The sequence below is a fragment of the Hemitrygon akajei genome, chromosome 3, assembly GCF_048418815.1.
Source record: "Hemitrygon akajei chromosome 3, sHemAka1.3, whole genome shotgun sequence".
NCBI lineage: Eukaryota > Metazoa > Chordata > Chondrichthyes > Myliobatiformes > Dasyatidae > Hemitrygon > Hemitrygon akajei.
The window spans coordinates 141,889,266-141,902,651 of NC_133126.1; the positions used below are offsets into that span (position 1 = coordinate 141,889,266).

Sequence of the window (13,386 nt, forward strand, 5' to 3'; positions counted from 1 at the left end):
CCATTTCTCTGGCCATATCTGCAACTGATCTATATTGTGCTGTATTCTTTGCCGTCTTCCACACTATCCACAGCACCACCAATCCTGGTATCATCTACAAATTTACTCACCCACCCATTTACATTTTCATCCAGGTCATTAATATATATCACAAACAACAGTCCCAGCACAGATCCATGCAGATCTCCACTGATTACAGACCTCAACTCGAATAAATCCCTTCGATCACTACCCTCTGTCTTCCATTGCAACCCAGTTCTGAAACCAAACAGCCAATTCTCCACAGACTATGTGCCGCTTAATCATCTGGATTAGCCTCCCATGAGGGACTTTGTCAAATGCATTACTAAAATCCATTTAGACATCCACCACACTGCCTTTATTAATCTCTCTTGTCACCTTGTCAAAAAACTCAATCAAGTTGTAAGGCATGACTTGCCATGCACAAAGCCACACTGGCTCCCCCTAATTAGGCAATAGGTTTCCAAATGCTCATATAGCCTATCTTTAAGAATTTACATATAAGTGACATGAGACTCACTGGTCTATAGTTCCAGGATTTTCCCTTGTTTCCATTTTAAATAGAGGTACAACGTTAGCCACTCATCAATCCTCTCGAACCTTGCCTGTGGCTAAAGAGGACACTGGTCAAGGGCCCAGCAATATCGCCTCTTGCCTTTGATGCACCATCAATAACTCTCGGAGACGTGAGGTGAGATATAGGCTTTTATTGGCTGGAAGAAAGAACAAGCAGCAAGTGACCACCACACGACATCCTGGAGACTGAGGCCGGGGCTGTGCCTCCAATCGCCTTTATACCGGGGTCTGTGGGAGGAGCCACAGGAGCAGTCAGCGAGGGGGGGGGGGGGCGTGTCCAGCCAGGTATATATAGTTCACCACAGCCTCCTTCAATAACCTGGTGTAAATGCCATCAGACTCTGGAGTCTTATCCACCTTAATACTCATTAGGAGGTCCAACATTTCCTCCCCCTTCTGATCTAAACACCCTAAAGTATTTATACACTCAGCACTGATCTCCTGGTCCTCCTTGGTAAATACTGAAGCAAAGTACTCATTAAGTACCTCACTCATATTCTCTGCATCCAAGCAAATGTGACCTCCTTTATCCTTGAGTGGTCTCACCCTCTCAATAGTTATCCTCTTGCTCTTGATGTATGTATGGAATGCTTTGGGATTCACCTTAATCCTACTTGACAAGGACTGTTCATGGCCCCTCCTGGCTTTCCTAATTCCTAGTTCTAGTCTGGCTTCTTTATACTCCCCATTTGCTCTGTTTGATTCAAACTTTCGAAGATGTAGGCATGTTTCCTTTTTGACTAAATTCATCACCTCTCTGGACATCCAAGGTTCCCTTATCATTCCATCCCTGTCCTTCCTTCTAACAGGGACATACCTTTCCAGGTCATTCTGCAATTGATCTTTAAACAACCGCCACATGTCCAATGTGGACTTGCCAGAAAAAAGGTGTTTCCAAATAACTCTTCTTTGTTCTTGCTAATGCTCTATTTGCCCTAATTTAAAACTCCCCTAGAAGGCCAATACCTATCTTTATTTATAGCTATCCTGAGAGTTAAGGAGTTGCGGTTGCTGTTCACTAATTCTTCACCACTGAAAGGTCAGTCACCTGGCCAGACTCATTACCCAACACAAGGTCCAGTACAGCTCTTCCTCTTGTTGGACTGTCCACATACTGATTTAAGAAACCTTCCTGGATATAGAACATAGAAAACCTACAGCATAATACAGGCCCTTCAGCCTACAATGTTGTGCCAAGTATGTAGTTACTTTAGAAATTACCCAGGGTTACCCATAGCCCTCTATTTTTCTAAGCTCCATGCATCTATCCAAGGGTCTCTTAAAAGTCCCTGTTGTATCTGCCTCCATGCACTCACCACTCTCTGCGTAAAAGACTTACCCGACATCTCTTCTGTACCTACTTCCAAGCACCTTAAAACTCTGCCCTCTTGTGTTAGCCATTTCAGCCCTGGGAAAAAACCTCTGACTATCCACATGACCAATGCCTCTCATCATCTTATACATCTCTATCAGGTCACCTCTCATCCTCCGTCGCTTCAAGGAGAAAAGGCCAAGTTCACTCAACCTAAAAAAAGGCCAAGTTCACTCAACCTAAAAAAAGGCCAAGTTCAGTCAACCTAGGAGTTGAGGCCTGAGGCAAATCAGGTTCGAGAGGCCAGGTGGCCTCCCTCTTCTCCTATTTTCTTATGTGTTTTGTGCTATTTTATAGCCTACCACTGAAACAGGTCCATGATGGAAGCAATCTCCCTGGCCCTACCCTCATCTCAGGTCGTCTGTTCAGTAAAGACAGCTGTTTTAGACTATTGTTTATTGACTATAGCTCCACCTTCAATAATACAATTCCAGACAAACACATCTCAATCTCTTGCACCTGGAACACAACACTTCCCTTTGTAAGTGGATCGTTGACTACCTAACCAACAGACCACAATTAGTAAAAATAGACTTCAACACCTCTGCCACGATTATCCTCAACATATGCCCCAGACATTGCACCCTCTGCTCCCTTCTTTACTCCCTGTATACTCATGACTATATCACCACATTCTGTTCTGATTCCATCCACAAATTTGCAAATGAAACCACCAAATCATAGGTAATGGTAAGTTGGCGTCTAGGAAGGAGACAGAATGCCTAGGGTCATGACAACCTTTTCCTCAATGTCAGCAAAACAAAAGAGCTGGTCGTTGAATTCAGAAAGGGTAACGGTGCACATGCTCCTGTTTAAACAAACAGCTCTCAGGTCAAGAGGTTGGAAGTTTCAAGCCCTGATCCAATCATGTAGATGCCACAGTCAAGAAAGCTGACAGAACTTCTACTTCTTAAGGAGACCAAAGAAATTTGGCAAGTCTCTTTTGACCATCATCAATTTTGATAGATGCACCACAGAAAGCATCCTATCCAGATGTATCACAGCTTGGTGCAGCAACAAATCAGCCTGAAACCGCAAGAAACTGCAGAATTGTGACACAGCTCAGCACATCACAGAAAGCAGTCTCCCCTTGTGCTTACTGTTATTGCTGCCTCAGTAAAGCAGGCAACATAATCAAAAATCTGACCCAGCCTGACCTTCTCTCTTCTCCCCCCACCACTCTGCCATTTGGCAGCGGATACTAAAGCCTAAAAGCACATATCGCCCAGCTCAAGGACAGCTGTTATAAGACTATTGAACAGTCTCCTTGTACAATAAGAACAGACTCTTGACCTCACAATTCTTTTCTTTATGTCCTTGCACCGTACTCTCTGTAATTATAATACTTCACTCTGTATTTTGTTTTTGTTTTACCATGTACTACCCCAATGCACCAGTGTAATGAAATAAACTGTATGGATGACACGCCAAACACAGTTTTTCACTGAACCTCAGTACATGTGACAATAATGAAACAATTTACCATTTACACTCCCTTCCTGGCTAATAATCTCCCTGTACATTTTCCAAGTCTCACTTCCTCCAATATCCCTGCAGATTTTCCATACTTCTTCTAACTGAAAAAAATTATGCTTTTAATGTGGTGGACTCTTCCTGGATTTCTGAAATTTGTTCTGTTGAACATTTTTTGTAGAAAGACCACAGATTTTTCTGTTTGGTGTAGAAGATAGTGTTGCTACAAAATAAAACAGAGAGTTCAGAATGTGAACTATACTGGAAGAAAAAGAGGAATAAAACAGAAATCAGCAGAAAAAGTAAAGGAGACAGGTTAAACTGAAGGAAAAGGCGAGAAGATGGGGAAAGGACAAGTGAAGTAGGAAATACAAAAGAAACAAGTAATTGATGACTGAGAAAAAATAAAGAAGAATTCAGATGTAGAGGGAGCAAGAGTAGACCAATTAACAATCCTCTGGCATCTTTTGTAACATAGAAAATGGGGGAAGACAGAGACAAAAACACACATACACAAGTGATGAAAGAGGAGAATAGAATGTTCCTGCTGAGGATCAGTGGAATGAGTGTATATGTCTGGGAGAGAGAGAGAGAGAGACAGAGACAGAGAGAGAGAGAAAGAGAGAGACAGACAGAGAGAGAGAGTGAGAGAAAGTGAGAAAGAGAGTGATAGAGAAGACAGAGAGCGTGTGAGAGTGAGAGAAAGAGTGAGGAAGTGATAGAGAAGGAGTGATAGAGTGAGAGAGAGTGTGAGAGGGAAACACTTTTTGATATAGTAGGATAGCAGAATGAAAAGAGAAAGGCTTGCTAATTGGGGAGGTAGATATAGTAAGGAAACAAAGACTGACAGAGCTACTGCTTGGAAAAGTGATCCAATGACAATAAATAGAAGGAAGTCTGGCTTATGAACAGGGGGAAGAACTGGCTGTGCTGGAAACAGAAGTGATAATATTTATCAGATTGTTGTTAGAAAATATCGCTCCTTCATTATGTTTCAGGCAACCCAAGCATCCACCATTTTTTTTGAAAAAATCAGATTTAGGGAAACATTGTTCAATAATCTAATTATAAATTCAGTCTAGCTTGTGATTGGTAATATTAGGCAAATTCTTCATCCTGTTGAATACTCAGTGTGGCTCAAGGTAGGCAAATGAATGTTTAGAATGCAAAAAACAGTCCATGAAAAACAAAAGAAAATCCACAGATATCTGAAACTTTTGAATCAGTACAGCTAAAGGAAGGCTAATATGACAACTAAAAACTTCACAAATAATCATGGTCAAATATCCCCATTTGAAAATAGACAGGGAAAGATGAAAATTTTTTGATTTAATTGAGATCATATTACGTACTTCAATAAAGAAAATGCTGCCCTCAAATGGATTAACAAAAGAATTTACTAAGCAGGATTGTGTGTATATATCTGAAGTGCATTTGATTATAGATTCTTGCAGTAATTGGTGTTAATTGTTTTCTGATATTTAACGAAGTGGAACTTATTTACTTTTGCCATCCAAGAGCATTGCAGTAAATGCAGACGTTCCAATTAACAAAATAAATGCAAGAGATTCTGCAGATTTAGGAAATCCAGAGTAACACGTGCAAAGGGTGGGAAGAACTCAACAGGTCAGGTAGCATCTATGGAGAGGAATAAACAGTCAAATACTTCAGGCTGAAACCCTTCATCAGGACTCCAATTAACAAGTTGGTTGAGTGATGTAACTATCATGAGTGTAAATATTAGAAAATAGGTTTTCCTGAGATCAAGACCATTGACAATGACCTTGCATGTAGCTGGCAGGCATCAAGAAACTCTCAGGAGTGCAACAGTTTTGTGGAATGGCTGGAAAGGTTTGGAACATTTCACTCAGTATCAAACAGCACTTAAAATTGACTTCTTTCACTACATATTTTTCCACTGTCCAAATATTTTACTTCTTTGGCTCAATCTCAGTTTTGTTCTAACTACATGTGAGGAAATGGGTTGTTTTGCAACACTAAAACTGGTGAATCCTGCTTGCTTATTTATTCTCCCAAACATTAGATCCAGAATAATGAAATAACTGTAATCCGTCAGTTATGCACAAACAGCAGAAACTGACCATATTGGTAAATCCTGTTTTAAATGTTTCAGATGAGATGTTTTTTTGGCAGAATTCACCTCAAATAAATAGAAGCCTCAAAACAGTTTGAAGCATTTCAAACTCAATTTAGATTTAGCTCAGTACGTTGCAGGACCTCTACATGTGAGCTAAGCAAAATTGAATGAGAAGCCAACTTTGGCCAGAGTAGTGAAAACAGCCTTTGGATCATTTAAGAAACAATTAAATGCTATACAAGGGAGCAACTTCAATATTAAATGGGTGAATGAAGTAAATTAAATTGTAATTATTTTATAATCTTGATGATATGCTGTAATTCAGAATATAACTTACTGCTGGCTTTTCGAAGTTCTGACTAACAGGAAAGTGATATTCAATAATCATTTAGTATGAGTGGACAAACAGAGTTAACGTTCCAGGTCTAAAACTGCGAGACCTGCTGAATATTTCCAAATTTTTCGGTTATAATACAGATTTCCTTCATCTACAATATTTTGCTTCTGGCTTAGAGATTACTATCAATACATGGAGGACTCTAATGTAACCTATCCAAGAGTTTCTCCATTAATACCATGACCGGTTTAGATAAATTGATGTAATTTCATAAACTATGTTTTATTTTTATTTAAAACTGAACATACTTACTGGAAATCTTGTGCAATCTTACGATACTTGGCTGTGTTTGGCAACGATTCTATGAGTGTGTCAGATGCATCCTTCACAAGTAGAGGACATGGGGTACTGTAACTTTCCAAAGCATAATTAACCACTTCCAAATACTCTGAAAAATATAGAAAATATGGTCCCAAAATTACTTCAATCTTATTTTCCATGAGAGGCCAAGTTATATGCTCAGTAATAAGTTTTAATCATGTAAACCAATGCATCAGGAAATTAAGTTGAAAATGTCATTTTAGAATCCTCGTGTCCAGGAAGAATAGGAAATTTAATATTGGCAAGATACGAGAAGTAATCCAAAAAAGAGTGTAACATGCTATATATCAATATATACTGGGATATCTACAAGGAGCAGGGAAACTAACATTGCCCCATTCAAAACATCAGGTAAATAGCGGCAAAAATGATAATGGGACACCTTTCTCCGTCACAGTAGCAATGCAGCCCATTAATGCAGTCAGGTTCGCAAGTACAGGTACATAAATTCTTAATGTAAAATGCAAATTACAACTGAAGCAGTGCAATCATAAATGTGCTCTACAGAGTATGCTCTGCACCAGCTCAGAAGGTTAAAGCTTCAGGTTACTTTGTAGAAGCTTCAACACGTACAATAGGTTAACTTACCAGTGCAGTCTTGAGGTAGGGGTGTTAAAGCAAGACCTTACCACCCTTGGCCTTAACAGTCACATAGTCACAGATGCTGATCGCAACATTTCAACAGTAAACCTGACCGTCTTCCTCATGGTTGAGGAAGATTATTGAGTTTACCATTAAAACGTAGCAATCAGTATCTGTGAGTATGTGATTGTTAACGCCAAAGGATAGTATGGATAGATTTGATAACCAGCCACAAAGCTTCCATAATCAGTTAAACCAAAACCTTATCAATTGTCGCTGTTGTTAGACTATCCCACGAAAGTATTTAAAGAGAAGCGAAGGGGAGAGAAGGGAAGGGTTTACCTGCTCTCCAGACTCAAATCAATCTGTTCAGCACAACCATGAGAACAAATTCTTTGCACATTTGTCACTTTTGTTTGGTTAGAATCAGAAGGAGCTTAGATTGAACCTTGAATTAGAACCAGAATCAGAATGATGTTTATTGTCACAGGCTTAAGTCATGAAATTGGTTGCTTTGTGGCAGCAGTATAGGGTGGACAAATTACTGTAAGTTACATAAAAAAGTTCTGAAGAGGAATAGCTTGATGGTGTTCATGAACCATTCAGAAATCTGATGATGGAGGAGAAGAAACTGTTCCTAAAACATTGAGTGTGGGTCTTCAGGCTCCTGTACCTCCTCCTTAATTGTAGTAATGAGGTGGGCATTAAAGATGAACTTTATTTGTCATGTGTACATCAAAACATACAGTAAAATGTACTGCTTGCATCAAGTACCAATATTATCCTGGAATTGTGCTGGAGGAAGCCTGTAAATGGTGCCACACTTCTGGTGCCAACTTAGCATGCCTAAAACTCACTAGCCCTGACCCATAAGTCTTTGGAATGTGGCTGGAACACCCAAAAGAAACCCACATGGTCACAGGGAGAAAGTACAAACTCCTTATAGACAGAGGAGGGAAATGAACCCTGGTCATTGATCAATGGTGCTGTAAAGCACTGTGCGAACTGCTATGCTACCATTTTGATTGGGCATGTCTTGGATAGTGAGAAGCCTTAACGATGGATGTTGCCCACAATCCGACTGGGCATGTCCCAGGTGGTGAGGGTCCTCAATGATGGTGGAGAGGCTTGTAACCATGATGGAAGTAGCTGATAAGATGGAATCCTCTAAAGCCTCTTCCGATCCCGTGCATTGGTGCCTTCGTGCCAGATAGTGATGCAACTAGTATGAATGCTCTCCATGGTAGATCTGTAGAAACTTGCTGGAGGTTTTGGTGACGTACAGAATCGCCTCAAACTCCTGATGAAGTACAGCTACCGGCCTGCCTTCTGCATGATTGCATCCATGTGTTGGGCTCAGGATAGAGTCTCTGAGATGTTGACATCCACGAACTTTTAAGTTTTAGGTACAGCTTCTTTTCCTTTGCCATTAGATTTTTGAATGGTCTATGAACCCATGGACACAGCTTGGTTATATCAAAAGGTTTCAATAGGTAAATTTAATATAACCATATAACAATTACAGCATGGAAACAGGCCATCTTGGCCCTTCTAGTCTGTGCCGAATGCTTACTCTCACCTAGTCCCACTGACCTGCACTCAGCCCATAACCCTCCATTCCTTTCCTGTCCATATACCTATCCAACTTTTTTTTTAAATGACAATATTGAACCTACCTCTACCACTTCTACTGGAAGCTCATTCCACACAGCTACCACTCTCTGAGTAAAGAAGTTCCCCCTTGTGTTACCCCTAAACTTTTGCCCCCTAACTCTCAACTCATGTCCTCTTGTTTGAATCTCCCCTACTCTCAATGGAAAAAGCCTATCCACGTCAACTCTATCTATCCCCCTCATAATTTTAAATACCTCTATCAAGACCCCTCAACCTTCTATGCTCCAAAGAATAAAGACCTAACTTGTTCAACCATTCTCTGTAACTTAGGTGCTGAAACCCAGGTAACATTCTAGTAAATCTCCTCTGTACTCTCTCTATTTTGTTGACATCTTTCCTATAATTCGGTGACCAGAACTGTACACAATACTCCAAATTTGGCCTCAACAATGCCTTGTACAATTTTAACATTAGATCCCAACTCCTATACTCAATGCTCTGATTTATAAAGGCCAGCATACCAAAAGCTTTCTTCACCACCCTATCCACATGAGATTCCACCTTCAGGGAACTATGCACCATTATTCCTAGATCACTCTGTTCTACAGCATTCCTCAATGCCCTACCATTTACCATGTATGTCCTATTTTGATTAGTCCTACCAAAATGTAGCACCTCACACTTATCAGCATTAAACTCCATCTGCCATCGTTCAGCCAACTCTTCTAACTGGCCTAAATCTCTCTGCAAACTTTGAAAACCTACTTCATTATCCACAACGCCACCCATCTTAGTATCATCTGCATACTTACTAATCCAATTTACCACCCCATCAGAGAATGTCAGAGAAGTGTATATAATATACATCCTGAAATTCTTTTTCTGTACAAACATCCACAAAAAGAGAGGGGTGCCCCAAAGAATGAATGACAGTTAAATGTTAGAACCCCAAAGCCCCCCCAGCTCCCCTCTCCCCCACACAAACAGCAGCAAAGGAACAACCCCCCACCCCAACCCCACCAGCAACAAAGAATCGGCACCCTCCACCGAGCACTTAAGCATGCAGCAAAGCATCAATAAAGACAAAGACTTGCAGTACCCCAAAGAATACTCATTCACCCGGTAATTCGACTTACTACAGGCTCTCCCTCTTTCTCCCTAATAAGAAAGAAAGAGATGTCCCCGTTTCACAGCGAGAGGGGAGACATAACAAACAACTCTCTGATTTGCAGTATATCGCTGCTACGAGACAACAAATTTCACATCTCATAAGTCAGTGATAATAACCCCGATTCTGAATTAAATCCTGCCATGGTGCAAAAGTTCACCAAAGTTTTCATGCAACTCACATTAAAAAATGTCTCACTTCATTTTCTCTCCCCATGCTTTTGTTTGTGCTTTATAAACATAGACAAGCAAGGCTGAATTTGACTGAATGGCTATGTTCGCACAAAGTAAATGATGTAGATAAAATTCTTTGCATGACAATTTTGCAGTAGGCAAGAGTAGATTTAGCGGAGAATTCCACTGATAAAAAGTTCCTTTGTGAGCTCAGGATATACAAAGTGATTTTCTCCCTATTATCTCAGTCTGAACAGAAGTTATTGCGTATTGGACACAATACAACAAATCTACATTCAGAAATAATTTTTTTTTTCTTTGATGGTTGGCAATTATACAAAACTGAAGAGCAGGGGGAGAAAAGAAACTGCCTGATCCTTTAAGTCTACTCTTTGGATTCATGACTAATGTTGGTCAGAACATGTTGGCCCCACCTCCCATGACATGCTCTCTTCTCGCTGCTGCCATCAGGAAGAAGGCTAAGAACCACCAGGTTCAGCAATAATTATAACCCTTCAACCATCAGACTCTTGAACCAAAGGTGATTACTTCACTCACCCCATCATTGAGATGTTCCCATAACCTATGGTCTCACCTTCAGGGGCTTGTTATCTCATGTACTTGATATTTATTGCTTATTTAATCATTATTATTATTTCTTTTTGTATTTGCAGAGTTTGTTATCTCTTGCACACTGGTTGTACGCCTAAGTTGGAGAAGTCTTTCAATGATTTTATTATGGTTATCATTCTAGTATGGATTTATTGAGTATGCCTGCAAGAAAATGAATCTCAGGGTTGTATATGGTGACATATATGTACTTTCACAATAAATTAATTTTAAACTTTGAACACCGGGGGAAAGAATTCTTTAAAATGGGATCACGTGGGAAAGGGAAAAAGGATTGATTTTAGTTGAATTAGTAGCATATGTACACTGCAAAACACCCATTTATATAGGCCAGAAGGTTTCAGGTTCAAACTCTACCTTGCAACAAAGAAGAAGAAAAAAAGAGAAAACAATTAGTTTCGGGGTCCTTACTTTTGCTTCCATTAAATTCTAGAACCTTACCAGGTGCAGTGCCCCACACACACAGCATGGGCACCAGGCTAAATGTACTCACCTGAAAAGTTGATAACAGCTTGAACTGGTGCACTGGATGCAATGGCAGCGTAGACTAGATGTGGGTACTTCAGTCTAAACCAAGCAGCAAGGGATCCTGGGTAGGAGCCTCCGAAAGCAATCCATTTGTTGAGGGTAAGGTTCATTTTTATGCCTATCACTGCTCGAAAGTGGGCAAGGTCTGCAAGGGCCTGTTTACTGTGGAGGTATTGAAGACTTGACAAACTCAAGTCCCTTGAAGAGAGTACCAACAAACACTGCATAAGAAAGTTGTTTTATAATGTTAGGCACACAGGTTTAACAAACTATAGGAAACATCCTTCTTCATTAATGTCATAATTTATTTTAAAATGCAGTAAAAAAAAATTCAGTAAAGATAAAAGAAACTGGAAATAAGAACACTTATCATTGTCTTAAAACTTGAGTTTAACCTTTGTATTTGGTAAAATTTGATCAAGTATGGTGCTTGGTATACTAATAAAGTAGACATCAGTATGGACCCAAGGATGGAGCTGTGATTATCACAAAGAAAGATAGGTCCATTGGCTAATCATTTCAAGCCAGTGCATTGTTGTGAGAGCTCTGACAGTATATAGGCAGAACAATCTGTAGGTGCTTTGAGAACGTCTTTCCATCACAGGATCTCTGCTAATTGTACAGCATTATCAGATTAGGTCAATTTACATACCAGACAACCCTTCTGGGACAACGCATTTACACAAGTTATTTCTACAATCTTATTGTATCATCTCCATTCTGGCTACTGCACATATTCTACCAACCAATTTTTAAAAAAATACTTTCCTCATAAATATCAGAAAATAACATACATTACTCTTTTACAAAACAGAATAAAAATGCCAGGTAAATTAAACAGTGTGATTTTGTTGGTGATAGTGCATTAAAGCATCACAGATTGTTATCAATTGTTTGTTTATCTTTAACTATTGTCTGGAGCAGAATAATGCAGAAAGACATAGAGCAGGGACAGACAGCAATGTCCATCAGCTGAATAAAGAGGGGAAGGGAATATCTGAGCAATGAGCCATACCACATGGTCTCTGATGCCCTCTAGGCAGTAAATGGTTCTGGAGGATAATGCAGAAGATTAACTTGTTCCAGAAGATATGCAGACTATACTGTTCCCATCTGGCCAAATTCAGGAGATGAAAAAAACTAGGATACTACTCAAACATCATAGGAAAGAGCAAAGGGAAAAACAAAGACTAACTTACACCGTTGGTTGGCTTTTTCCATAAAATCGATGCTCTATAAGAAGACACAGAGCACCCAACTTTTCAGCAAATTTTATCCAGGCACCATGGTCCATCCAGGCTGGGTTTGCAGTACCCTCACCACCAATCATCAAAAAAACAGGTCCACCAGACAGATAAAATGAATCATTGATATAGTATCTCTGGGAAAATAAAAACAAAGATGCAAACAGAACTGTTTTGTCAAATTGACTGCAATTCCTTTTGCAATATCCATTACACCATCCATTAATCTATCAAATATTAAATCTAGAAGAAACATAAGTCTAAATAGATTATTGCCTAGCAATGCTTATTCAGCCTAAACAACATTAGCCTTTGCCCTATGAATGATCAAATATCATTATTATATTTCAGAAATTAAGAATGCTTTCCTATACATAAAAAAGAAAATTTATGCTGCTGACTAACTGTAGTGCAAGCTTCTATGTTTTATCACCATTGTTTAAATACCTGTATTATATTAAAACTTCAAAGATTATACCTTTAAATATTCAATATATTTCTCAAAAATTACCAGAACATAATACTTTGGAAGCACAGAATTTGCAACAATTATTTTACTTGAATCCCATAGTATTTCTTGAAATTCTTGCACTTTGGAATCTTGTCATTAGACCATTGCATATTTTTCTTTTAGCAAAGAATGTCCAATTAGTAATATTGGACAATATTCACTCCCATCATTTGTATTTATCTGAAAAGAGAAAACTTTTTCATTTATTTGTATTACATTTTACCTGGTTCCATACCCTCAGATCAGTGGCATTGAAATGATCCAGCCTCTGGACGAACCATTGTTCAGTTCTATGAAAATGGGATTCCCGTCGTAAAATTCTGAGGTACTTTGAATTATGAAAAGTTAGAACACACCGTTCACAGGAAATGAAAAGAAGAATTGATAGCACAAGGGATGTCATTTTCATCATCATAGAGTCACACCCTACACTTGAAGATCATTGACATTATATGAAGACATTTATCAGTGATGAAATTAGTGAAAAGCAAAGATGTCTTAGAGCTGTTGATATGTAAGTCACTAGGAAAATGGCATTTAGCAAATTCATTGCACAGCATTCATTACAACTTCCTCCTTGTACTTCATAACAAACCCCCCCTAAAGAAAAATACTATCAAAGTAGTTATCACAATTCACCTACTCATGTGTCACAATTGACAAAGTGACATCACAGTT

General features: G+C 39.2%; 1 protein-coding gene across 1 annotated transcript in view; it reads right to left on the reverse strand.

The window, feature by feature from the left end:
* prss59 (serine protease 59, putative) overlaps positions 1–13,386 on the reverse strand; it is a 75,689-nt gene that overhangs the window by 58,059 nt on the left and 4,244 nt on the right. The window contains exons 2-5 of the mRNA XM_073039015.1: positions 12,932–13,139; positions 12,153–12,334; positions 10,919–11,151; positions 6,190–6,325 (exon numbers count right to left, since the gene is read on the reverse strand). Of these exons, the coding sequence (XP_072895116.1) occupies positions 6,190–6,325; positions 10,919–11,151; positions 12,153–12,334; positions 12,932–13,139 (759 nt within the window). The remainder of the gene's footprint in view (positions 1–6,189; positions 6,326–10,918; positions 11,152–12,152; positions 12,335–12,931; positions 13,140–13,386) is intronic.